The following is a 25,398-nucleotide window of genomic DNA, read 5'->3' as shown; positions in this document are numbered from 1 at the left end:
AACTGATACAAGGTCTCCCGTATGCCAGGATGTCCCCAAACTCACTCTGTAGCTAATGATGACCTTGAACTTCCCATCCTCTTGTCTTTGCCTCCCCAGTGCTGGGAATACAGTCATGCTCCCCTATGTCCAGTTCTTGTGCTGCTGGGGATGGAACCCAGGGCCATGTCTATGCTAGACAAATATCCTACCTACTGAGCCCTGTCCGGTCCTCCATTATTGCAGGTACAAGTCCCACTGACCACGCATAGTGTGGTACCTTGGGCCTACCATAGACACCGAGGCAGATGAACACCTGGAAAGACCCTGTTGTTGAAAGCATGCAAAGGAAAGAGGGTAGACGTGTTTTCTTGACTATCGAAGTAATCAGGGTTGATAGGCAGAAATGGAAAGACCCAAGTATGAAGTAGTTTTTAATGAACAGCCAGAGCACTTGCCTAGCATGTGTGAGGCCCTGGTCTGGATCCCCAGCACTGCTTAAAATGATATAAGTAAATAATGAAATGAACCAGGCTAGAGACACAGCTCAAATGCTTGCCTAGCAGGTAAAGCTCTGGTTCAATCCCCAGCACCGCAAAGAGTAGGCAATGCCAGCGCTCGGGAAGTGGTAGCAGGAGGACCAGAAGTTCAAAGACATCCCTGGCTACCCGGCAAGTTCAAGGACAGCCTGAGATACACAAAACCCTGTCCCCAAAATAACTAAGGCCAGGCATAGTGGCACATGCCTTTAATGCCAGCCTTCGAGAGGCAGAGGCAGGTGGATCTTCATTTAGAGGCCAGTCTAGTCTACACAGCAAGTTCCAAGCCTGCCAGTGAGACCTTGACTGAAAAAAAAAAAAAAAAAAAGGATAGGGGCTGGAGAGATGGCTCAGTGGCTAAGAGCACAGGCTCTTCTTCCAGAGGACCTGAGTTCAATTCCCAGCACCCACATGTCAGCTCACAACTGTCTAACACCTGCACACAGACAGACATGCATGCAAAACATCAGTGCACATAAAATAAAAATAACTCGTTAAAAACGTTTTTAAAAGTATATAAATAACATTTTTTAAAAGAACGACTATTGCCGTCCAAGTACAGGAAGCACACCAGTTGGACATTCTTCCCGAGTCTACCTCCCGCTGGGGTCAAGTGTGCTTACGGGTCCTTTGAAAACCGCCTCTCATCTGTAGGGGCCTAGGGGTGTCCATTTCTCTGTAATCATTGTGTTAGCCTCACGAGGATTTGGGGAAGTTGAGTATTATCCCACCTCTCAGATGAGGAAACCGAAACAATTCGCTGCCTATCGAGGGTCTGCAAGTGGGCTTCAAAGACAAGGCTCCTGGCCACCAGGTCATGGTCATGCTGCATTCTAGACAGCCACTGTGACCCACCTCGAGTCTAAATGCCTGCCAGTGTAGAGTGCCTGCATCCCTTTGATTAGCAGTTACAGTCTCACTCAGAGAGCCCTGGCCGCAAACCTAACTGCGTGGTCTTCTAGGCCTTCGACTGCGGTGGTACCGGCAGTCTCCCAGGCTTCAATGGAGTTAAGGATGCATTCCTCGGGCGTTTGCCATGAGAGGGATGTGCTTAGGGCGTCTGGCTGACTGCTCTGAGCTCTCTGCCCTCTGGCTCCCAGGTGAGTTCAGCAGATCAAAGGAAGACCAAATGTCCACTCCGGTTCCCTCCGGCAGAGATCTCAGCTCCTGCAGCCTCAGGCTTGTGTCTCGGCCCAGGTCCTGTCAATGTCCCTTAAACTCTGTCCGCTACATTGCCACACAACTCTGGGCCTCTTTGTCACAGAACTCCTCCAGTTACCCTAAAATGAGTGTGCCTCCCATCATCTGCTGGGACCCTGATTCAGCGAGCAAACTTTATACCCTAAGCAACTACTGTGCACCAAGCATTATTGGGTGCTGTGGGCTGAGCAAAGTCCCTGCCGTCACAGAACTTCAGTCTCAGTGCTGTGGGAAGTTCCTTTTCTTTATTCAAATCACCATAGTAACACAAGCGAGTTGGACCTATTCCTGCGGCCCCCACAGCCCATCCAATAATTACCTATTTACATGAAAGCAGTGAGACTCCAGCAACGTCTGCTGAATGCATAAACAAGCCCAGCACCTCACAGCACCTCATCCTTCAGTGTTTTCTACTCTCCTCCCTCTGAGCCCCTTCAGAGTGTCTCACTGCAGCCAATGGGGCCCCTCAGCACGTCCATGGCTTCCGGAACATCTCAGAATAGCATGCTCCGATGATGCTCAATGGCTAGAAAAATCACTTGTTCCACAGAACAGAAGCAACTTGTTGTGATCAGCACCTGTGGTCACCAGAGAATTACTACATCACTGAACCAGAACCTTCTTTATCACCGATAGGAATGTTAAGGGTCTTAGGCCATTTTCAAATTTCCCTTTCTCCTTTTACATCACCTATGTGTAGCTCCTTCTTGTCAGAAGTGAGCAGCTTCCTCGTTCCTTTCATCCACAGCGTGGTAGCCCAACACGCTGCCCTGCCACAAGGCATTCCAGACCGCTGGGTCGCTTTCCGTGCGAATGGGTGTTGCAATGATCCCCACACTTTACCTTCCTGTACCGGTGTGTAAAGAAACTACTGGAATAAAAGGGGTGGCCACTTCTAATGTCAAGTAAGGCCGAAGCCCCCTCTAATTACAACAAGCAGATGTCCACTCCCCTCAGAATGCAGAGGCCTGCTTGCTTCCCTATACCCTGGCCAACACCAGCCTTAGGAGTCCTTTTCGGCTCTGCCAATCTGATACCTGGACACCTACATCTTGTTATCACCCCGATCTGCGTATCTGCCATCTTCAGGGAGGCTGCATACCCCTCCTCAGTCTGCTGGCTACGGAAGGCCACACATTCAAATCCACCCCTCTTTTGTTTTCTTTTCCTCTGTTGCTTCCTTCACTGATCTGTACAAGCTTCCATGTTTTGGAGACCCACCCGGTTCTGGTGACAGCGTTCCCCGCTAGCTGACACCATCCCAACAATGACTTCGTGAGCTAGTGTCACAGAAGGGACTGATGGAGAACGGCAGGGTCTCTGAAACTCACACAAATCTAAAATAGCTGACCAAAATGCACAGAGAGGATGGGAGACAGGACTCAGCGGCCAAAGTCACCTGCCCCCAACCCTAAGGACTTGAGTTCTATCCCTATGAGACCCACATGGCAGAGGGAGAGGAGCAACTCCTTCAAGTTGTCCTGTGACCTCCACACATGAACTATGGCACCCACTCATGTACACACACACACACACACACACACACACACACACACACACACACACACAAAATGTAATTAATTTTCTTAAACTGTAATGAGTATTAGCCCACAGGGGAAGGTGTACAGATCATATTTTTAGTGAAAATCAACTTGCAAAAAAATATGTAATAATCTCACTTGGTCATGTGAATATACATATTTGTCAAAACTCACCAATTTGTTTACTGAAAATGTACACATTTCACTGTATATAACCCGTGTGTGTGTGTGTGTGTGTGTGTGTGTGTGTGTGTGTGTGTGTGTCTTTGTCTGCGTGTACAAATGATGTGAGCAGGCACATGGGAGCATCCGGGCATATGTGTGAAGGCCAGAGGTCAACCTTGGCTATGTTCCTCCATCACTCCACACCTTGTTTTTTAAGACAGTGTTTCTCATTGAGCCTGGAGCTCAAATCCTCAGCAAGCCTGCTTGGCCAGTAAGCCCAGGGTCCTCCAGTCTTTGGCCCACCCCCTGGAAGTGGAATTACAGACTTGAAATACCTTGTCCAGCCTGTGTAAACAAAACCAAAACCAAAATAATGGCCAGCACTGGAGGAAGGTGGCCCGGTAGCCTCCACGTGCACGCACACAAAGACACGTGAACCTGCACACACGTGTGCACCCACAGAAGCATGCACAGACACACACAACTGCAAACCTTTTTTTAAAAAGATACAAATAAGTTGAAAAGAAAAGGGAAAGGTTAACTTTGTTTTTAAAACATAAAATAGATTTTAAAACCGTGTGTAATAGTGCAGTTTTCTATCATTTTATTTTCAATGTTTACTGAATCTTTGCCTGTGTCTGTGTGGGTGTATGTGCTTGTGAGTGCGGGTACCCACAGAATCTAGAAGGAGGCTGGACCCCTGAGGGTGAAATTACAGGCAGTTGTGGTTGTGGAACTGAACTCCAGTCCTCTGCAGGAGCAGCACGTGCTCTTAACCGCTGAGCCATCTCTCCAGACCCCGGTTTATTTTATTTTTTTGTTTGTTTGTTTTTTTGGTTTTTCGAGACAGGATTTCTCTGTGTAGCTCTGGCTGTTCTGGAACTCACTCTGTAGAGCAGGCTGGCCTCGAACTCAAATCTGTCTGCCTGCCTCCCAAATTCTGGGATTAAAGGTGTGTGTCACCACCTCGGATCCTGGTTTATTTTAAATAGTCTCGTTTGCACTGTATCTTACACATCTACTGATTTGTAACAGGACGTTTATTTTAATTGCTAAATGATAATTCTACCAACAAGTTGGGAACCTACAAAGAAAAAAAGGTACATAAAAACTAGATCTTGGCTCCAAAAGTAGCTCCCCCAGGGTCCAAGCACAGAACTGCAGCTCCCTTGCCCCAGGGGTACAGATGAACACTAAGTGGGAGAGATCTCAGCTCCCCAGCTTCTGTAACCATAAGCCAGGAAATGGCTGCTGTGCAGAGCCGGGGCCCTTGAAGGCGCTGTCTGTGGGTAAGAGGGCAGAAGCTGCGGGTACGAGATGAATCTGGAAGGGAAGGCTCACTCCTCAGTCACCTGAGTCACAGCTCCCAGGGCCCAAGCAAAGAGCAGATTCTTCCTAGGTGGCCTTAAGACACGGTGACCCCGAGGGAACTCTCCCTGCGCATTGTACAGCAGAGTCCCTGTGTCTGAGCAGCCCTGCCACACAGGTCGTCATCTGCGGCCCCGCCTGCCCCAGAAGCTGCGGCCCAGTCCTCCAGAGGAAGTGTTAGTCTGCTCCATCTCCCAGGATGGCAGATCAAGCAAGGTTCCAAGCTCCTGAAGGGCAAATCGGTACTGCAAAAGCCAGTCTTTGGGGCTAGGCACTCGGCTCATTTGCTCAAGTGCCTGCCTTGGGGACACAAAGCGTGATACCCAGAACCCATGTTACAAATAAAATAAACTAGTGTGATGGTGCATGTCTGTAATTAGTGCAGGGAAGGCCTAGACAGACGGGTCCCTGAGACTTCCTGGCCAGGCAGCCCAAGCTACTTGGCGAGACCTAGGTCCCCCTGAGAGACCCTGTCTCAAAAGAAAAATTGTGGCTAGCTCCTGGGGAACAACACCTGAGGTTGTGCTTTGTTTTGGCCTTCACTCACACACACACACACACACACACACACACACACACACACACACACAGAGAGAGAGAGAGAGAGAAAGAAAGAGAGAGAGAGAGAAAGAGAGAGAGAGCCAGACATCCCCCTCTTCCATGACTCATTAGAGAATTTTAGCAAAGCAGGATAGAGTTGGTCTGAAATCGCCCAGATGTCTGGAGGAGAGAAAGGTTACAGGTTACAAGGCTGGGCATAGGGGACTTCTCTGGGTTTGAAGCAACAAGAACAAGTTCCCCTTGGAAGCCTTCGTCCAATCCTCCAAAGGGACTCTGCAGAGTACCAGCTGAACCCTCACTGAACAAGACAAAGCCTGAGTCTGAGGAACCTGAGAGAGCCAGGAAGACTGCCCCCAAGCCACACAGCTCGTCCTTAAATCCATGTCTCTTTCACAGAGGCTGGTCTCCATCTGCTAGAGGCACTGAAGTGTCCCCCAAGGACCACCAGAAGCCCCAAACTTGCGCTGTGTCCCACTGTCCCCAGTGTGTCCGGATAGTAAATGCCATAGAGGGGGAGTGCCGGGCCCGAGAAGTGAGCCTAGAAGCTTCCACAGAGGGTGGGATGTGTGACTCACCCCAGTCTTTGTCTCTGCCTCTGCCTCTGCCTCTGCCTCGCCAAAGGACAATGGCACACTCCACAGCAGAGTCATCAGGAAGAGGCAAGCAGAGATCCCTAGTAACTTTCTTTATATAAAAGCAAAGATTGAACGAGGCTTCTAGAGGTTTCTAGAGTTTTCTAGAGGCTCTCCTCTCCAGCGAGCTCTGGGCCCAGACACACCTTGCTTTAATGTCCACAGACTCTGGAAGCTTCTGAAGACCCTGAAGTTTAAAGAAGCTGAATCTGGAGGGGTGTGCCTGTAATCCTGGCCACTCCGGAGGCTCAGGAAAAAAAAAGATGGAAAATTCAAGGCCTGCCTGGATGGTAGAGTGAGTTGAAGGGCAGCCTGGACAACTTTTTGAGATCTTGTTTAAGAAAAACAAAAAATGGTAAAAAGTCTGGGGCAGACCTCAGTATTTGCCTAGTGAGCAAGCATGAAGCTGAAAACTCAATTCCTGTGTACAAAAATAAATAAAAGTCTTTACAGAAATCCCCTGTACGGTGTTGAGCCTCTCAACAAAATGGCCTGTGCCACACAAAACAGACTTCTTTTTGGCAAGCTGGCATTCTAGAACTTGAGCCCACACATGTATGGCCCAGCAGAGTTTAAGGTCATCCTTCCCTATGTAACAAGTTTGATGCCAACCTGGCCTACCTGAAACCCTATCTCGAAAAATAAAAACAACAGAAAACCAAAGCACTCTTAGCCACGCTTTGGCCCCAGAGGAGACACAGCTAAGGCAGGCTGCTAGATCTGAACTCAGTCCCAGAGGGCTGTCGTGAAATGCTGTGAGATCCCAGGGCCTTCCAGGAAGAGTTCAGCACCCCCAAGCATCTGGAGAGCAAAGGGTCAGTATACAGGCATTAACATCTGGACGCTTTGCCGAAAGTCAGTCCACCAAGCAGGGCAGCCACTGTGCCCTGATGCAGGGTCCTGCCCCCGCAGAGCGAGGCTCCAGGACACACAAGGTGAAGGGCGTCCTGGAGATTGTCCAGGGCCTGCACGAACAAACACAGGGAACAGGCAAAGCGTGAAAGCGGAACTACAGGTGGTTAATAGGCACTTGAAAATGTTTGGTCTGGCCGTGAATCCGAGAAATCCTCAGGAAAGCAATCACCCAGCCTCCTCCTCCTCCTGCCAGGTAAATGGGCAGTCTCTCAAGGGCACTCCACTAACGGAGATGAAGAAAGGGCCTCTCGTCCCCCCGACAGGAACAATTTGGCAAGGTGTACAAATACGCCACGCTGTTTGACCATGTAATTGAATGTGTGTGCGTGTGCGTGTGCGCGTGCGCGTGCGCGTGCGCGTGTGCGTGCGTGTGCGTGTGCGTGTGTGTGTATATGTGTGTGTGTGTGTGTGTATGTGTGTGTGTGTGTATATGTGTGTGTGTGTATGTGTGTGTGTGTTTGTGTGTATGTGTGTGTGTGTGCGCGCGCGCGCACGTGCGTGTGTGTGTGTGTGTGTGTGTGTGTGTGTGTGTGTGTGTGTGTGTTACTGGGAATCAAACCCAAGGAGAACTAATAAATGGCAGTCTGGGAGTATTAGGATAATCAAAAACACAGAGTTACATTAAGGACAAACGCAATACCTAGGGCTGGAGAGATGGCTCAGAGGTTAAGAGCACTGGCTGCTCTTCCAGAGGTCCTGAGTTCAATTCCCAGCAACAACATGGTGGCTCACAACCATCCGTAATGAGATCTGATGCCCTCTTCTGTGTACATAATAAATAAATAAATCTCTAAAAAAAAAAAAAAGCAATACCTAAAAGAACAAAGATGGTTAACTTAGTCAATGTGTTAATTATAATAAAATGAAATGTATCTTCTGTAACCCTAAGAAAGACACAAGGAACATGCCCCGTGGCACAAACGTATATAATCCTGGCACTCAGGAGGGCTGAGGCAGTAAGACAAGGGGAGCTCGGGGCTAGCCTGAGCTACTTAAGGAGGCTCTGTTTCATAAAACAAAAGTGGGGCTGAGAGATGCTAGGCAGTGAAGAGGGCTTACTGTTCTCACAGAAGACTCGTTTGTTTCCCGGTAACCCGGGAGGCGGCTCACAACCGCCTGTAACTCCAGCTCCTAGGAATCGGATGACCTTTTCCGGCCTTCACAGGCATTGCTTGCACGTGTACACACACACACACATACACACACACACACACACACACACACACACACACACACACACACAAATTAATAATAAAACAAATCTTTTAAAAAGAATTAACAGTAGGTCAGGTCACAAAGAAAATTTCAAGTTCTCAAAGGTACAAATAGCTCCTGATTCACTCTTTTTTTTTTTTTTTTTTTTTTTTTTTTTGGTTTTTCGAGACAGGGTTTCTCTGTGTAGCTTTGCGCCTTTCCTGGAACTCACTTGGTAGACCAGGCTGGCCTCGAACTCACAGAGATCCGCCTGGCTCTGCCTCCCGAGTGCTGGGATTAAAGGCGTGCGCCACCACCGCCCGGCCTGATTCACTCTTTAACAGCACAGCAATAGAAATAAAACAAGAAAAAAAGCAGCAATGACTAATTTTTTTAAAAATTAACCTTTCAAACATATAAAGATTAAAAACTGCAGAATATCCAAATTAAAAATAAAACAATACACATTAAAATTGAAAGTATAAGTATACAGAGGAAAAATTCATTGCTTTTGGCATTTCAAAAAAAAAAAAAACCAAAAAACCAACAACAACAGAGTGAGATCCAGGACAGGCACCAAAGCTACACAAGAGAAACCCTGTCTCCAAAAACCAAAAAACAAACAAACAAACAAGACAAAATAAACAAAAGTTGGTATGATGGCTCGGTGATTAAACCAGACAATCTGAGTTCCAGCCCTCGGTCCACATGGTGGAAAAAAAAAATGGACTCCTACAAGTTGTCCTCTGACCTATGTGTGCACACACACCAAACAAACAAACAAACAAATGAGTGAATGAATGAATAAATGTAATAAAAAAATTTTAAACTAAGCAAGTAATTCAATATGTTTTCTTGGAGACAGCAAAGAAACGCACCCAAACAAAGCAAGAGAGGAATGAGGTCTTACGCAAAAGTTTACAAATGTGGAGGTCATGGGTCACACAGCCTGAGGTGGGAAGCCTGGAGACCTCGTCAGGATTCTACCCGCATGGATTCACGGTGTCCTCATGCGAACTCTCTACTGCTACTGCACAGACAGCCCCCCTCACGTACATAACCTTTGCTCAGCCAACTCTTAGACCACCCGGAAAAGGAGAGACCACCCAAGGGCAAGTGGCAGTCAACAGCATCGGAGGAGCCTGTGCGGCACAGCTGAGTGACCATGCGGGACCCACGTGCCTGTGAAACGCAATATACCAACCGGACCACAGAGCATGCTAAGGAGCTGGGAAGGACTTGACTATTTAAAGAGAAGGGAGGCTTTTAAAGGTAAAATCATTGGGTTCTTAAATGGTTTTTTTTTTTTAATTATTTATGGAGTGAACTGACACAGGCAGCATGCAGGAACAAATTTTTCTAAAAACAGAGCTCTCACAAGCAGAAGCCTTGCAGCTGCATGGAAAAACACTCTTGTGCCCAAGTAAATAAATAATAAAAGGATATGGAAACAATACACCTTGAAAACTGTCCCTTCTCGGTTCCCCTGGCCGGAGGCAGTGCTGACAGGTTCCCACTGCACGGCTTACAGGCCCAGCCAGCATGTCTGTCTCCAGTGACACTTAAGGACTAGTCAAAGAGTTGGGGTGGCCATCCCAAAGACCTGGAGGGTTTATGACCAGAGTCCATTCTTTTTATCCTAAGTTCCGGTACAGACAGATTCCTGAGGCAAGACACCTGCCTTGAGTGAGTCTGTATTACAGGGTGCTCACAGCACACGGCTGTCCTTATTCCCCATAGGAAAGTGCCTGGGAATGCATGCATACCAGGAAACTGGAAACAATACACAGTGCAAATAAATTTCCAGCCCTTACATACCTAGTCTCTGCTGTTAAAAAGTTTTATGGCTTCTGTGTTTCCTAATGACAGCCCTCATTCTGCTAGCACGTGAATTTTTTTGTGTATGTTTCTTAAGCACATGCTGCATTACCCATCAGGGGAGACTTGTGTAACAGGACAAAATATGAATGCCTGTCAGGAGGAAATAGCGAACAAACAAACAAATAACCCGAAAGCCAGAATCACCCTGCATCCGAGCTCTCAGTGAGTGAGGAAGGAGCCAAGGGGCAGCTAATGGTGCCAAGTCTAGCAAAAGGAACTTGAGAGGTGCCATGTCTGCAGCCAGGCGGGGAAACAGCCCACCCACGCCTCCTAAGGCAGCTGGAGCAGGCTGCACCTCCTCTCACTGCAGCCTGCCGGAGAGGGAAGACTGAAAGCCTGCGGCAGCCTCCAGCAGGGGCTGCTCTCGGGGTCTTGGCTTCTGCACAGATCATTCAATTTGACTGTTGGATGTGAGTTATCTAACCTGGTCAGGCTTCTTTGTGGCCCAGGGCAGCCTCAAAAGGAAGTTGACACAAAGGACTCTGCTCCTTTGTCCTCTGTGACATTCTTTCACAGGTTCAAGACTGGCAATGCATCTCTCCCCTTCACTCATCCATGATAGCATGTTATCTCATGGTTATCTTTGTGGTTTATTTTGTCTCGTGTCTTTGCAAACTACAGTGGCAAAGATTGCCTCCACCTCTATTAAGCCAACCTCTCTCAAAGAGCAAAACACTGATCAAGAACCAGAAAATACAGTTCCGAGGCCATTTTGGTGAAGAGTATGAATGAGACCAACAATTTTCTAGGGGCGATAGGGGCCATACCTACAGTTGTATGTGCACAAACTTTCTGGCCCACACCTCCATTTTCATCACTTCTACATGTACCCCAAGAGAACAGTCATCAGCGCATTGTTGGCAACAGCCCAAGCCAGAAGATGTAGGGTTCCAACAACAAAGAGACAAGCAAGTAACAGTTCATCAGCTCAAGGTAACATGTCTAGAGACGATCCAAGCAAGCAAGCCGTCATGAGCTAACAGGAAACTTTCTCTGAGCTATATTATTAAGCAAAAGGGAAAAAAGCAGGATACACTGTATATGTTATCATATATATATATAATAGAATATATTTACATAAAATTATTCTAAGAGTATATCGTTTTATTTGTGAGACAGTCTCAAGTAGCCCAGCCTGACCTCAAACTTGCGATGCAGAGGTTGACCTTGAGTACTGGATCCTCTTGCCTCTGCCTCCCAAGTGCTGAGATTATAGGCAAGTGTATTATTTTTATTATTGAAATCTTGCTGTGTTGAGCGGGCACAGTGGTGCACGCCTTTAGTCCCAACACTAGGGAGGCAGAGGCAGGCCAATCTCTGTGAGTTCAAGGCCAGTCTGGTCTACAAAGCGAATTCCAGGCATCCAGGGATGTTATAGAGAAACTGTCTTGAAAAACAAAAACAAACAACAAAAAAAAATCTTGCTATGTTGAGTAGGTTGGTTTTGAACTTGTGGACTTGGGCCATCCTCTGACCTCAGACTCCTGAGTGCTGGGCTTCAGGCAAGTGTAACTGCATCTAGCAAGGACTACAACACATACTGACTTGTGCTCTGGAAGCCTCGCCCACTAAGTTAGGACAACAAAGCTTCAAAAGCGAGGAAAGGAGGCGATGAGGGAACAGAGAGCAGGCCAGCAGATCCAAAGGAAGCTTCATTTCCACCCTGTAGTCTTGTTTTTGTTTTGAATTTTTCTTATGTACATACATTACTGAAAAAAGCAGACTGGAGGTGGACATGGTGCCTTGGCCAGCACTTAGCATGCTGGGGAAGTTTAAAGGCAGCCAGGGCTGCTACACAGTAAGTTCAAGGCCAACCTAGGAGACTTACTGAACAAAAGGAGGGGAGAAGAGGAAGGAAGGAAGAAAGGAAAGAAGGGAGAGAGGGAGGGAGAGGAGGGAGGAGGAGAGGAGCTAACTAAAAACAAAAATCACCACTAAAGGGCTCAGAGGACCCAGCACTATTGACACAACACCCCTGGGAACCCACTGGCTCTTTCCTCCGGCTTCCGAGACCAGGTTCAGACAGGTCATACTTTGGTTTGGCCAAAGCAAGAATGCTGTGTCCTCTGACAACAACGTCGAATTCTTACTTGTGTGTAGTAAACACGAAATGTTTTACCTTTCAGCAAAGGTATCGAGTTTCCCCAGCTCATCAGAGAGACCAACGAGGGAGTCCAGGGTCCCCACCTAGAAGAGACCGTAAAGGGATTATGAGCTTGCTGGTCAACGGTGTAAGGCGTCCTTTTAACAGCCCTGCGGGGCTCACTTCACCTTGAGTTGGATGTCTTTAGCCAACAGCCAGAGAGAAAATGGGGAAACACTTAGATTAAGAACTATCCTTTTAACTGGGTGGTGGTGGTGCATGCCTTTAATCCCAGCACTCAGGAGACAGAGGTAGGTGGATCTCTGTGAGTTCAAGGCCAGTCTGGTCTAAAGACTGAGATCCAGGACAGGCTCCAAAACTACACAGAGAAACCCTGTCTTGAACAACAACAACAACAAAAAAACCCTATCTTTTAAATTTTATTATTATTCTCTGTGTGTGGTGTGTACTTGTCAGTGTGTGTCCTATGTATACACATGTGTGCAGATGCTTTACACATGTAGAGGTCAGAGGTCAACATAGGGTGGTCTTCTTCAGTTTCTTTCTATCCTGTTTTTTGAGGCACTCACTGAAACGTGGAGCTCACCAGTTCAGCTGGACTGGATGATCAGGGACCCCTGCCTTGGCTTCTCCAGTGCTGGGATTATCGTTGCACACCAGTGAAACCTGGTACAGATGCTAGGAATCCAAACTTGCTTCCTTGTTTTTTAAAATTGCGTTTTCTGGGACAGGATGACAACAGAATACATAGGAAGGATCATTCGTGGCCTGACCTCAGCTCAGTTTATAGAGGTTCTTTACAGACTACTCAGGGTCTGTTTCTTAGTATAGAAAATAAGCGCAGTGTCCAAAGACCCACTGAAGGGTCTTTTCAGAGACACGGGAAGGAAGGGTCTGCTCCTCAGAGCAGGTGGGTCACACCAGCCTTTTATACGGATGTTGGGGCTTGAACTCAGGTACTCTACTGACTGTGGCCCAAGCCTCCTCCCGCCCTCCCCTCCTAGCCCCCTCTCTCTGAGAAAAGGGTCTCACAATTTAGCCCTGGAACTCCTTTTATAGAGCAGGCTGGCCTAGAATTTATAGCAGTCCTCCAGTTTGCCTCCAGAGTGCAAGGATTACGGGCACGCGCCAGCACTCCTGGCCACATCTTTTTGAAAAAGATCGTTCCTGGGGGCTGGAGAGATGGCCCAACAGTTAAGAGTGCTGGCTGCTCTTGGAGAGGACCTGGGTTCCATACCCAGCACCCACACGGCTCCAGTTACAAGGTCTCTGACGCCCTCTTCTGTCCTCCATAGGTCCCAGGCACACACGTGGTGCACACACATACATGCAAACAAAACACTCATACAAACAAAATAAAGCGATTCTTATTACTCTGTTACTACAAGATTATTCCTACCTTGCTCATTTTAACATTTGTTTCATTCTAACCTCCCCATCCACTACAAGAACCCTACTGCAGCATCCCCTTTCTCCGGTCCAACAGAATCAGAAAGATCCTAGACTTCCCGGACTGCCTCTAGGTCAGGGAAACCATCAAAGCTGAAGGCCCCCCAAGCCACACATTTAATCATGCAGTGGTTCTGTTTAGATGCTGCAGACAAAACAGGAGACTCCAAGCACCACTCCCGAGGATCCCTTCCACTCTCAATCCACACTCTATCCACCGTGGCCTGCCCTGTGCATGCTTACCTATGGCTTCAAGTCCAGAAGGGCCACAGTTAATCTGGGGCTATGGCATAAAGTCTCACTGCCACCCCTGTCTGTCCATCCTCTAACTCAGGCTTATTTATTGTCACCATTCCTACATTTGCCCGAAGTCCTTGGCTTCTGAGACACCAACTCCTTGCTCAGAAATCCCTGCCCTCCTCCAATCCATAGCCTCCTCCCTCATCTCCAGGGCTCTTACCTTGAAGTCAGGGATGGCAAACTTGGTGTTGTGGGACAGGTTGGACTTTGAGGTGACATGGTTCATCCTTTCCAGAGCTTGTAAGTTTTCCTTATCGCCAGGGGCCGAAATAAGCCAAAACTCGGACATGTTTCTAAGTCTTCCAGTTATCCGGTTACCAACGGGCACCATGACAAATGCACACAAACAGAAACAGGAGTGGAGATGTGTCAGGCGTCTACAGGATTAATCCTCTCCGGGCCCTGTCACCTTTCTGTTTGTCCTGCCTGGCTTTGACCTTCTTGTACGTTTTCATCAGCTTTAAGGACACCCATCCGCCCCCCTAAGCAATATGTCTGTACCCTCCAGGGAAGCCCCAGGTCACAGGGAAGCCTCAGGTCACAGGGAAGCCTCATGGCCCACCCTCCCTAGGTGCTCTGATTGGTCCCAGACTGTTTCCTTGCATTCCCGTGCTCCAGTGCACAGCAGCTCTAAGATGGGCAGACAGTCAAGCTAGGCATGGAGCCTCCTGGGAGGATGCTTTCCATCTTCGCATACTGTCGTTTATGGAATCCAGGGAGGGTGGTGGAGATCAGAGACAAGGCGTTTTTCACAGTGAAACATCAGGTCAAGCCCCAGATCTCAGCTGGTTTGGACTGGGATTAGCTTTAGAAACAAACGTCAAAGGAGCTTTTCAAAGGGCTACTAGTCTTTTTTTTCTGCCGGGGGAGATGGCTCTTGGTGGGGCCAGGTAGCTTGCTGGGCCGGCACAACCAGCAGGTTCAACGTTGCATAGGGGTGTAGGGGCCCCGATTCGTTCTGCTCGTTCAAAGGTGTGCACATCCACACCTTCCCCCTCAGTGGGTTCTCCTCGCCTGTCACTTCCTAGTGCATCCCGTCCGGGGGACGTCTACAGAAAAGTGGAGAATCACCACGGGACAGCGCGAGCCCCCGCGGAGCCCCTTTCTCTCTCCCTGCATCTCAAACCAACCCGAGACCCTGCCCGTTCCTGCTAACCTTGCTCGAACCAAATGCTGTACTTTCCGACCTGACTGCACATTGCCTGGGGACAAACTGGCTAGTGCGCAGCTCCTGGGGAGATGCCACCTGCTAAGCCGTGGAGAGTACGGCGTGGGCGCCGGCTTCCCACGTTCCCATTGAGAAAGTGCACACCCGGGCCGCTGAGGAGGACGCAAGTCGGTGCAGACCCGATGGGGGTGAGGGGGCACGCGTGTCGCCCCTGGCAGCCTCAGCAGCTTGCTCCCCACCCCTGACTTTTGACGCCACTCGGCCACGAGTCCTTACCAGGAGCGGCGGGAGATTGTCTGGGCTGTAGACGACGCGCGGCGGGGGACACGGGGCGGGAGGCTCGGCCGGAGCGCACCGCCGGCTCCCGGGAGGCAGCGGCTTCTACGGTCCGGTGCGCGCCCCGCCCCGCCTTTTATCCCAACGGGAGGGGCAGCCCTGGGCCCCTCGGACATTTGCATACGGGCTGCCCGCCTCCCTCGGTGTCCGTGTCCGTGTGGCGCTGCTGAGGACCCGCGACTCGCAGAGCCAGCTCCGGGCGGGCACTATACAGGCAGGGTACAGAAGGGACACTAGTCCACGCGGGGGTCCAACGTCCCTTCTGCACGTGGGCTCAGCCGGGAGTTGGGGGCGTAGCTGGGAGCCTGACCCGACGGCGCTAGGACAGACACCTCAGCGAGGCAGCGACAGGAAGGGATTCCCGGAGGAGGGTCCTACAGGCTGCAGCCTCCGCCGCCTCCCACTCCCACCCCACGGCAGCCAGGATGGGTATCCAGGGAAATCACCTGCTCTGGGGTGTTTTCGAGGTCCGTGCGAGACAGACCAGGCTGACCCACGGAAAGCAGCGCGACAGGTTCGCAGATGTTTTTCCAACACACAAGCGTGCGCACACCTGCAGGGAGGAGCGCGGCTCCTCCAAGGTCAGCGTGGGCGCCAGCTTGCCCCAAGTTGCCCAGGCAACACCCATCTCCTCTCACCCACACAGAGGGGAGTTAAAGCTGTCGGAGTTGTGCTGAGGGATATAACACAGGTGGACTGCTTACCTAGCAGGTGCAAGGCCCTGGTTTCCATCCCTAGGACAGAAAAAGTACTATGGGGAAAAAAAAAAAAAACTGAATAGGATTTCAGTGTGACTAATGAGCTCTTATTAGCCCAGCCCAAGTTCATTTTGGTTCCCAGCGAAATTAGATAGGTAGATAGGTAGGTAGGTAGGTAGGTAGGTAGGTAGGTAGGTAGGTAGGTGAGGGGGGTTCTACAAGGCTTAAGTACATATTCTATCTGAAATCCGAAAGTGAAGTCATAAGATGGCTCAGCAGATAAAAAATGCTTGCCACCAAACCCACCACCTGAGTTTGATCACAGGACCCACATAGTGGAAGGAGAGAACTGACTCCCAAAAGTTGTCCTTTGACCTCTACAGGAGTGCCTTTGGGGGACTGCACACACACACACACACACACACACACACACACACACACACACGGGGCGGCGGGGGTGGGGGTGGAGGAGAGAGAGAGAGAGAGAGAGAGAGAGAGAGAGAGAGAGAGAGAGAGAGAGGGAGAGAGAGAGAATAAACAAATCTACAGAAATATTTGAAACTAGAAAGGAAACCCTGAGAATTGACCCACAAATGCAACACGAGTCAGACACAGTGATGTACACCCCTGTAATCCCAGCACTGGGGAGGCAGAGGCAAGAAGACCTCCATGAGTTCGAGGCCAGCCTGACCTACCTAGTGAGTTCCAGACCAGCCAAGCACACATAGTAAGACCCTGTCTCAAAAAAAAATAAAAACGAAAACAAGGCAAAAATGAACACATCCCCCTAAGAATTCATTCCTAGGGGCTGAAAGAGGAAGCTGGGCAGTCCTCTTCCACAGGCAATGATTTCGGGGGCTCTGGGAGAGACGATGCTAAGGGGGTTGTTGAAGGTGTTTGCTGCTGGCTTGAGAAAGGATTCTTCTCTGTACTATATCGAATCAGCCGCCTTAGTCCATTCATGGGAGTGTTTTCCCATCCTTGGGGAAAGAACTTGATGTGGCCTGAGACTTGCGGTGACGTGTGGTGGTGGGAAGTCCAGAGCACGACACCTGCGGTCTGAGGTCAAGGTGATGGCTCCCCCTGGGATGCTCTGGGGCCCTGGAACTCCCAGCACCTGCGCTGCACGTCTCTGGTGAGACACTCTTGTGCGTTAGTCAGCCCTTGCGACACGTCCCCAGGGAGGACACCTGAAACCGAGGGATGAGGAAACGCTGTGTGCACAAGGAGGCTAAGTGCCTATTCCAGGAAAGGAGCGGCCTGGCTGAACACTAGTGAGGGTGGTCTCAATCTTGGACCTGGAGTCGTTCCTTTTATTATTTTTTTTTCCAGGCCAGGGAAACCAGTGTAAAGACCCAGCACCGGATCACACAGAGAGCCAAGGGGAGGGAGGCCCAAAGGGGTCCGGTGGATGGCTCAGTGAATGGAAGAGCTGCAAATAGAACCCGGGCTGGTGAACTGAGGAGTGTATCCTCACACCCATGTCTTGCCTTCCGGTCAACATTTTTCTACCCTCTATGGTGGGGTGTTTAGACGTGTCTTTGACCTTGCTTATGACACCATTCTTCCTATAAATCTCATTTTCTCACGTTTGTTTTGTTATTTGAGAGTGCGGACACGGCTGGGGTGTTGCACAGTGGCAGAACACGTTCACGGTATGTCTGAGGCCCTGGTTTTAACTCCTAGCACTTGAAAATAAATAAATCAGTAAGTCATTCAAACCGGCGTGGTAGTGCACACCTGTGACCCTAGTGCTTGGGAGACTGAGACAGGGGAGTTTTGAGATCCAGGTCATTCTGGACGTCAGTGAGGCCCTCTCTTAGATACGCATTTACATGCATACATGTATAAATACTATTTTCAAGTCAAATAACTCTGGGAAATCTGATGGAGAAATCAAAAAAAAAAATGTTGAGCTGTGTCTTCTTCCACATCTTTCAAAATCTGAACTTCTTCCAACCTTTCACTGTCAATTTCTTTTTAAGATTTATTTGCTTTTATCTTATATGTATGGATGTTTTACCTGCAGACTCGTGTGCACCACTCACATGCAGTGCCCTTGGGTTTAGGGTACTACAGATGGTAGTTAACCACCGTGTGGTGCTGGCAATTGAACCTGGGTCTTCTGGAAGAGTACCTAGTGCTCCACACCATGGGTGCTCCACACCACGGGTGCTCTACACCATGGGTCCATCTCTCCGGCCCTACTATCAACTTCTTGTTCAACACCTACATGTATAACGGTGACACCCGCTACTTTTGAGGGCAACTTGATTTCTTCTATGCATCCTTTCTACTGCTTACAAAGACACTTCGTGGCTTATTATAAAGAATTTGGAAGTTGGGCAAGGTGGTAGCTGTCTGTAATATCATTAAATACCAAGGTTTAGGCAAAGGATAGCAAATTCCAGGTCTGCCTGGGCCATGTAACATGACCCTGTCTCCAAATACTGAAACAAAAATGTTAAAAATGTACATACACACACACACATATATATATATGTATATATAAAGAAGCTAAAAATACTCTATATTCATGTGTCTGAAAATCATCACTGTTAACATGTAAATTCTGTTAGTTTTAATACACATTCATATATGCAAATGTAGACTTTTTTGTATGATTAAGTTTCTATGTTGTACATAAAGTCTAGCATCTTGCTATTGACTGTGTGCTCTTTGTGTGTGTGCTCTTTGTGTGTGTGTGTGGTGTGTGTGTGTGTGTATGTGTGTGTGTGGTGTGTGTCGAAGGGGTGTCTCATGGATATGCAGGTATTCACAGAGGCCAGAGATCAACCTTTGATGTCATCTTCAGGCACGATCCACTTTGGTTTCTGAGGCAGACTCATCACTGACTCAGCTAGGCTCTGGGTCAGGGAAACCTCAGGAGCCTTCCTTCTCCACCTGCCCAGTGCTGAGATGACAAGATTGTGCCACCGCAATAGGCTTCTTCTTCTTCTTCTTCTTCTTCTTCTTCTTCTTCTTCTTCTTCTTCTTCTTCTTCTTCTTCTTCTTCTTCTTCCTCTCCTCCTCCTCCTCCTCCTTCTTTATTGTGTATGTTCTGGGAAATAAGCTCTGGTCCTCAGGCTCGCAAGATGGGCAGTTCACAGACTGAGCTATTGCCTGAGCCTGTTGGTTGCTTTTGAAGGCCTGAAAAATTACCATATGTGTCTTATCAGTGAAGGACAGTCAGTGTCATCAGCACTTATCACAGCTCAGAACTTGAGTCAGATTTCAAAGCAAATGAAGATGTCTCGTCAGAGAACTTATATATATTGGTGTGTGGAGGGGTGAGTCTTGAGGCTTTGAGCTGTCAGAACTTACATATATTGGAGTGGGGGGTGGTGAGCCTTGCCCAAGAGGCTTGACTTGTGGTTCCCAAGGGCAAACGCATCTGTATCCATTAGTTTCCCTGTCATTTTAACAGAGAAATCAGAAGCCAGCTAAGAGCCGTGGGTCTTGCTTCCTTGTTACACAAAAAAAGATAAAGCATAGCCTTCCCACTCTACAAGCGAAGTGTTTCTCTTCTGTGGCTGCAATGGCCCCCTTTCTCTCCCCTTCCCACACATCCCCAGAGTATCTGAGATCTACTACTAAAGCACTAAGAGCTCTTGGTCACTGCTTTCACTACATGCCCCAGGATGCTAACAATGAAGAGCACGGGCTGTGTGAACACCGCGGCTTCCTCCGGATTCCAAGGGCATTTCAATGTGTTAAACAGAGTCTCCCACCTCCATCATCTCCAGCCTGCTATGGGTTTGGCTTTGGGGAGATATTCCTGAAATGTTGGCAAGGATCATGCACTGAGCCAGCTAAAGTCTGTGCAAGATGGAACAGTCCCTTCAGGTTTGGGAACCAGAAGGACAAGGCTGGCCTATTTAGTCTGTTGTTCTCTGGCCACTCCCAGATGGCAGGCCTGGGGACTTCTTTATTTCCTCATGCAGACAGGCATCTGAGATCTGAGGATGCACTTTACAAACGCAGAGACAGAAGTGTGTCTCAAGTGGGCTTGTGGGCTTTTCTAGATTTTATTGAGAAGAACCTCAGGATGGTTTTTCCTGTCCACTCTTCGGTGGGGGAACTGGGAGTGGGGCTGACCCACAAGAGTGGATCTGGTAAAAGATCTTAGGCTTTGGAATCAGACAGTCGGATAAACTGCTTACCCACGCTGCAGTTCGGATTTCCCACTTGAAAAAGGAGTTCAGTGACGCCCACGTGTTTTCCGCCTATCGTGGGGACTGTAAGAGAGAAGCGTGTTTCTGACAAGAACACCTGAGTCATAGTCCCCTCACTGATCACTCTTCTACACCTGTATAAACCCAGCAGTGTTTTACATGCTTCGTGTGACACACTGTGGTTGTGCTTGAGAAAGCACACCGACTCAACTTTGGTCTAGTTTCTCTTGTAGCCCAAACCTCTCCTGGTTTCAGGAAAGCCATCATAGATCGGTGTCATCTGTTGTTGGCTTTGTTCTTTTGAGACAGGGTCTCACTAGCTAGCTCCAGTTGGCTTTGAACTCACCATGTACACCAGGCTGCCCCTGCCTCTGCCTCCCAGATGCTAGAACTAAAGGTGTGTGCCGCCGTGCCGGGAGTCACTTCACTTTTTTCCTCCAGTACTGGGGACTGAACTTGGGGACTCATTTTTGCTGGGCATCACTCTACCACTGAGCCATATCCCCAAGTCCAATGTCACTTTTGTTGGAGAGTCTTGTGATTTCTTTTCCCAATCATCGATGGGCTCCTCCCCTCAAACCCCATCTAACATGTTTTCCGCCCTCCTGTTTGAGACATGCAAAAATAATTCAGCTTTTAAGACTACCACAGAGCAGGCATGGTAACAGCATAGTGAGCAGCCCCAGCTCTCTAAGCTATGAACGCTGAACTATGAAGGGAGGAAGTAATACCTGCATAAAAATGAGGTGTAAATATTCAAGAAATACCATGATCCTCATTTCACAGATGAGGAAACAGGCTCATGAAGATTAAAGGCTCTCTCCGAACTGGAGCACAGATGGCAGTTTACCTGGGACCTGAAATTCATACTGCTACCTCCAAGTTCCTGTTGTTATACAAGAGCCAAAATGTGCAGGGCAGTGGTGGCACATGCCTTTAATCCCAGCACTTGGAAGGCAGAGGCAGGCAGATCTCTGTGAGTTCAAGACCAGCCTTCTCTACAGGGTGAGTCCAAGACAGCCAGAGCTACACAGAGAAACCCTGTCTTGAAAAACCCCCTCCCAAAAAAAAGAGAGCTAAACTACCCATCTCTGGCCCTGTCCAAAGAACTAGTTACTTGCTCTGTCTGCAGTTACGTGCCACATTTTACATACATTCACTAATTCTCTTGACTTTAGTGGACTTTTGAAGTGGACTCTAAAATGTGGAAGATAAAAAGCACCTGTCTATTATCAGTACTTTTTTTGTTGTTGTTTGTTTGGTTTTTTGGTTTTTTTGTTTTTCGAGACAGGGTTTCTCTGTGTAACAGTCCTGGCTGTCCTGGAACTGGCTTTGTAGACCACGCTGGCCTTGAATTCACAGAAATCCTCCTGCCTCTGCCTCTGCCTCCCAAGTGTTGGGATTAAAGGCGTGTAACACCACTGCCATATATATATGACAATAGGACCACGCATATCATGGCAGCCAGTAAAGAGAAAAGGGGAAACACAGGAAGGGGCCTGAGCAAGATTATAGCCCTGAAATACTATAAGCATGTAGATGGTTGGTATCTCAGAGGACAGAAGCAGACAGTAAAGGGAACTCACTAAGGTTCATACGAAAATGATTACTCCATTAGGAATAGACCAGAGCCGACTCACGTACATTCTGACAAAGATTTTAGCTGCATTTTATCTGTGTCTGGAGGCTTTGTGAGGCTGAATTTTAAAGTATAACCACTGGGAACGTAGCCCAGTTTAGCACCCAGAAACTTTGGGGTTCAGTCTCTAGCATTGTATAAAATGGGGGTGTGGTGTAGTGCATGACTATAATACCAGCACTCAGAAGGTGAAAACAGGGGAGTCATTAGTTAAAGGTCTTCCTTGGCTATAGAGCAAGTTTGAGACTCCCAGAAGCCAGAAGACAGGGTTGGATCACCTAGAGCTGGAGTTACAGGCATTTGTGAGCTGCCAGACAGGGGTGGGTGCTTACTAAAATGTCTCTCTAGTCCAAGAACAGAATATTTAAAAAACTGCAGTTTGAGGCTGGCAGGATGGCTCACTGGGGACAGGTGCTCGCTGCCAAGCCTAGTAACTTGAGTAATCCTCAGCACCCACATGACAGAAGGAGAAAATTTATTACCACGTGTTGACCTCTGACCTCCACACATGTACAGTGAGACATTCACACCATACACACACGAATGCGCACACACACACACACACACACACACACACACACACACACACACACAATCAAACTAAACAAATAAGTATTTAAAAACTAGCAGTTTGACTAAAAAAAGATGAAGTTATAGACAGGGAGGGCATGGTTGGGAAAGAAATTAGGGCCTTTAAAAGGAAACCAATGGCCGGGCGGTGGTGGCACACGCCTTTAATCCCAGCACTCGGGAGGCAGAGGCAGGTGGATCTCTGTGAGTTCAAGGCCGGCCTGAGCTACAGAGCAAGATCCAGGAAAGGCTCAAAGCTACACAGAGAAACCCTGTCTCAAAAAAAAAAAAAAAAAAAGGAAAAAAAAAAGAAAGAAACCAACAAATTTGCATTGAGACGACAGAAAAGACTCTTTGAGGGTACCTCAAGAATTGCCACGTTAGACCCCACCTACTGCAGGCTCTTGGGTATGAAAGAGAAAAGATTCTGAGCTGGGAGATCCAGGGGTCCTGCTCACACTGGGCCACCTGTGGGAGCTTTTCCCAAGGATCCGCCACTCTGGCTCTCAGAGGAAACTCTAGTCAAGGTCCAAAGGAAGCCTGGCAGACTATTCTATCATCCACATAATGCTTGTTTTGCAAACACGCAAAACTCATGAGTTCTGAGGTCACAGAGACTTCTACCTCTATTTCAAAAGAAGGCCCGAAGGACAGTCAGGATCGTACAGGCAGTCCTCAAGAGGACATGTAAAGCTGAAATGAAGACTTGGAAATGCTGGAAATGCCAGGAACATAGGCCAACTGGCCAGTAAAACCACAGGGAATGAGTTGATCCTGCCTGAAGGGAAGGGCATATGCACTATAAATGACAAGACCATGGGGCTGGAATCACAAGTCACAGCATGACACCATGTGACCTAGTAGGCCAGACATGGAGCTACAGGAGTCCACGTTTGTTTTTCAAGTTTCTGTCTTTCCTTAATCAAAGCATTCCTTCCCACGTCCCCATTCTTCTTGTTTGGGATGGGAATGTTTATATTGGAAGTATGTAAAATCTGGATTTTTTTTTTTGTACATAGATTTAAAGCCAATGTTGCCTTGAGTCTCAGGGGAGACTTTGGCTTCATTTAGTTGGTTTTGTTGCTGCGTGTTTTTTTATTTTATTTTCTGTGTTCGTACGAATGTGGACATTAATGTACCATGTGTACGGATGTCAGAGGCCAACTCTCCTTTCTACCATGTGGGTGCTGGGGATCAAATTCTGGTTGTCAGGCATTGTGGCAAGTGCCTTTCTTAGCTGAGCCAGCCCTGGGTTGGGCTTTTGAGTGATGTTGGAGCTGTAAAGACTATGGGAATTCTTGGAGATGAACTGAATCCAGTTTGCATTACGAGAGAGATACAAGGCTTGGGGGAAATCACAGTGGAACGCGATAAACAGCCTCGTTTGGATGTGAGACTGACACAAGGTGATGGTTGATCTTACTGTCAACTTGAGGATCTTGAGAAGCACCCAGGAAATGTGTGAAACTGCCATGATGTAGGTTTCTCTGCGCTACCTCTAAAACCACGCATCAAAACGAGTTGTTTCTGTCAGGTCCTTTGGTCGCAGGATGCAGAAGTAACCAGTGAGCTGTCCCCCGGCATTTTCCCAGGAACGAAAGGAAACCAAGTGAGCGGTTCACATTCAGCAGTGAACAAGGGTGAGCTCTCAGCTCACACTACCTGAGGAGCTCCATCCTTCTTGGCTCCTTTTCTCCCTCTTGTCTCCCACCTTCCTTTCTTCCCTCTCTTCTTTTGGGGATTCTGAGTCGGCCCTGGTGTAAACATAACGCATGCCTGTCACTCACCAATTCAGCCACTTCGACTCTCTTTGATGGCCACACTTGGAAGGTTAACTAGACCCTGGAGGACCATCATGAAGACAGGAGGTTCCTGGCTTCAAGGTCTGAGTCCTGAGGTAGAGAAAGCCGCACCTTGTCTCCAAAGTATCAATCAGTAAAAGAAATTTTAAAAGCATGAAAAAAAAAAAAGGAAGAAAACCAAAATGAGTGAGGTTATCAAGGACCATTTTATTGTGAACAATGGTAAGCCGGGTCAGAGCTGCTGGAGCATTCAAGTTACAGCTCAATATTCACTTCTGCATTCTCAGCAAGTAGAGCTAAGAAACTCCCTATTTTCTGTCCTGTTCCCACTCTCCAACCCAGAGCTTTGTCTCCCTTTCCTGTTCTCTGTGTGTTGTGTGCGCGCGATGCATGAGTGTGGTACCTGTGAGTGTTGCAGACTCATGCAGAAAGAAGAGCAGGACATTGGACGCCTTCCTCTGCCATTGTCCAGGTCGTGGCCTGGATACGGTCTCTCGCTGAACTAAGAGGTCACTGTGTCAGTGAGGCTGGCCAGCCAGGGAGTTCTTGAGAGCTGGCTCCCTCTACTCCCCTAGGGTTACGGGTGTACACAGTCATGCTTGGCTTTTCACATGGGTGCTGGGGATTTGAGTTCAAGTCTTCATGCGTGCAGAGCAAGTACCTTTACCCACGGGTGGCCTCCCTTTCCACCCTGAGGCCACCACAGGAAGCAATAGACACTATTTCCACTGCTCACCATCCCAGACCCAGCAGGACCCCAAGTTCATCTTTTGGCAGTCAAGCATCTCATGTCTTCATTCATTGGTCTTCCCAAGCATGTCATCCTAATTCTCTTTGTTTCATGGCTGGGCAAATAGCCAGCCTTGGGGAAATATGCCCATCTGCTTGTCTCACACTGCTGTCAGGCAAGCTCTCTGTAGCTAGGGGACCATAACTCTGTATTCCGTCATCTCCTTTAAGCTTCTGATTGGGGGGTATGCCCAGCCTTTGATGTGGTTCATAAACAAGTTACACAGAGTGTCTCCGATCCATTCTATTCCCACCCTCTCACTCCGCTCCTCTCTTCATGTACTGTGCCTCTTCTCCATCTCCACTCCAGTAGAGGACTTTGTTTACCAAGCCTCTGAGAGAAACTAAGTCACCGGAGAGCCTTCCCAGCCTCTGTCACTACACTCAGAAGCT

General features: G+C 48.4%; 1 protein-coding gene across 5 annotated transcripts in view; it reads right to left on the bottom strand.

Moving 5' to 3' along the window:
• The window catches only part of Atp6v1c2 (ATPase H+ transporting V1 subunit C2), a 39,592-nt gene extending 23,680 nt beyond the window's left edge, over positions 1-15,912 (bottom strand). For 2 of the 5 annotated variants that reach the window (XM_052745841.1, XM_052745843.1), the window contains exons 1-3: positions 15,779-15,908; positions 13,989-14,127; positions 12,095-12,162 (exon numbers count right to left, since the gene is read on the bottom strand). In XM_052745841.1, the coding sequence (XP_052601801.1) occupies positions 12,095-12,162; positions 13,989-14,117 (197 nt within the window). In that variant the 5' untranslated portion in view covers positions 14,118-14,127; positions 15,779-15,908. Of the gene's footprint in view, positions 1-12,094; positions 12,163-13,988; positions 14,128-15,272; positions 15,539-15,778 lie in introns of all 5 variants that reach the window. The other 3 variants (XM_052745842.1, XM_052745840.1, XM_052745839.1) reach the window with 3 other exon arrangements.
• Positions 15,913-25,398: the final 9,486 nt, after the last annotated feature.

This window comes from Peromyscus californicus, unplaced genomic scaffold (assembly GCF_007827085.1).
Source record: "Peromyscus californicus insignis strain IS unplaced genomic scaffold, ASM782708v3 Scaffold_1__1_contigs__length_55948999, whole genome shotgun sequence".
Taxonomy (NCBI): domain Eukaryota; kingdom Metazoa; phylum Chordata; class Mammalia; order Rodentia; family Cricetidae; genus Peromyscus; species Peromyscus californicus.
The sequence above is the reverse complement of the archived record's forward strand: the minus strand, read 5'-3'. Positions and strand labels throughout refer to the sequence as shown.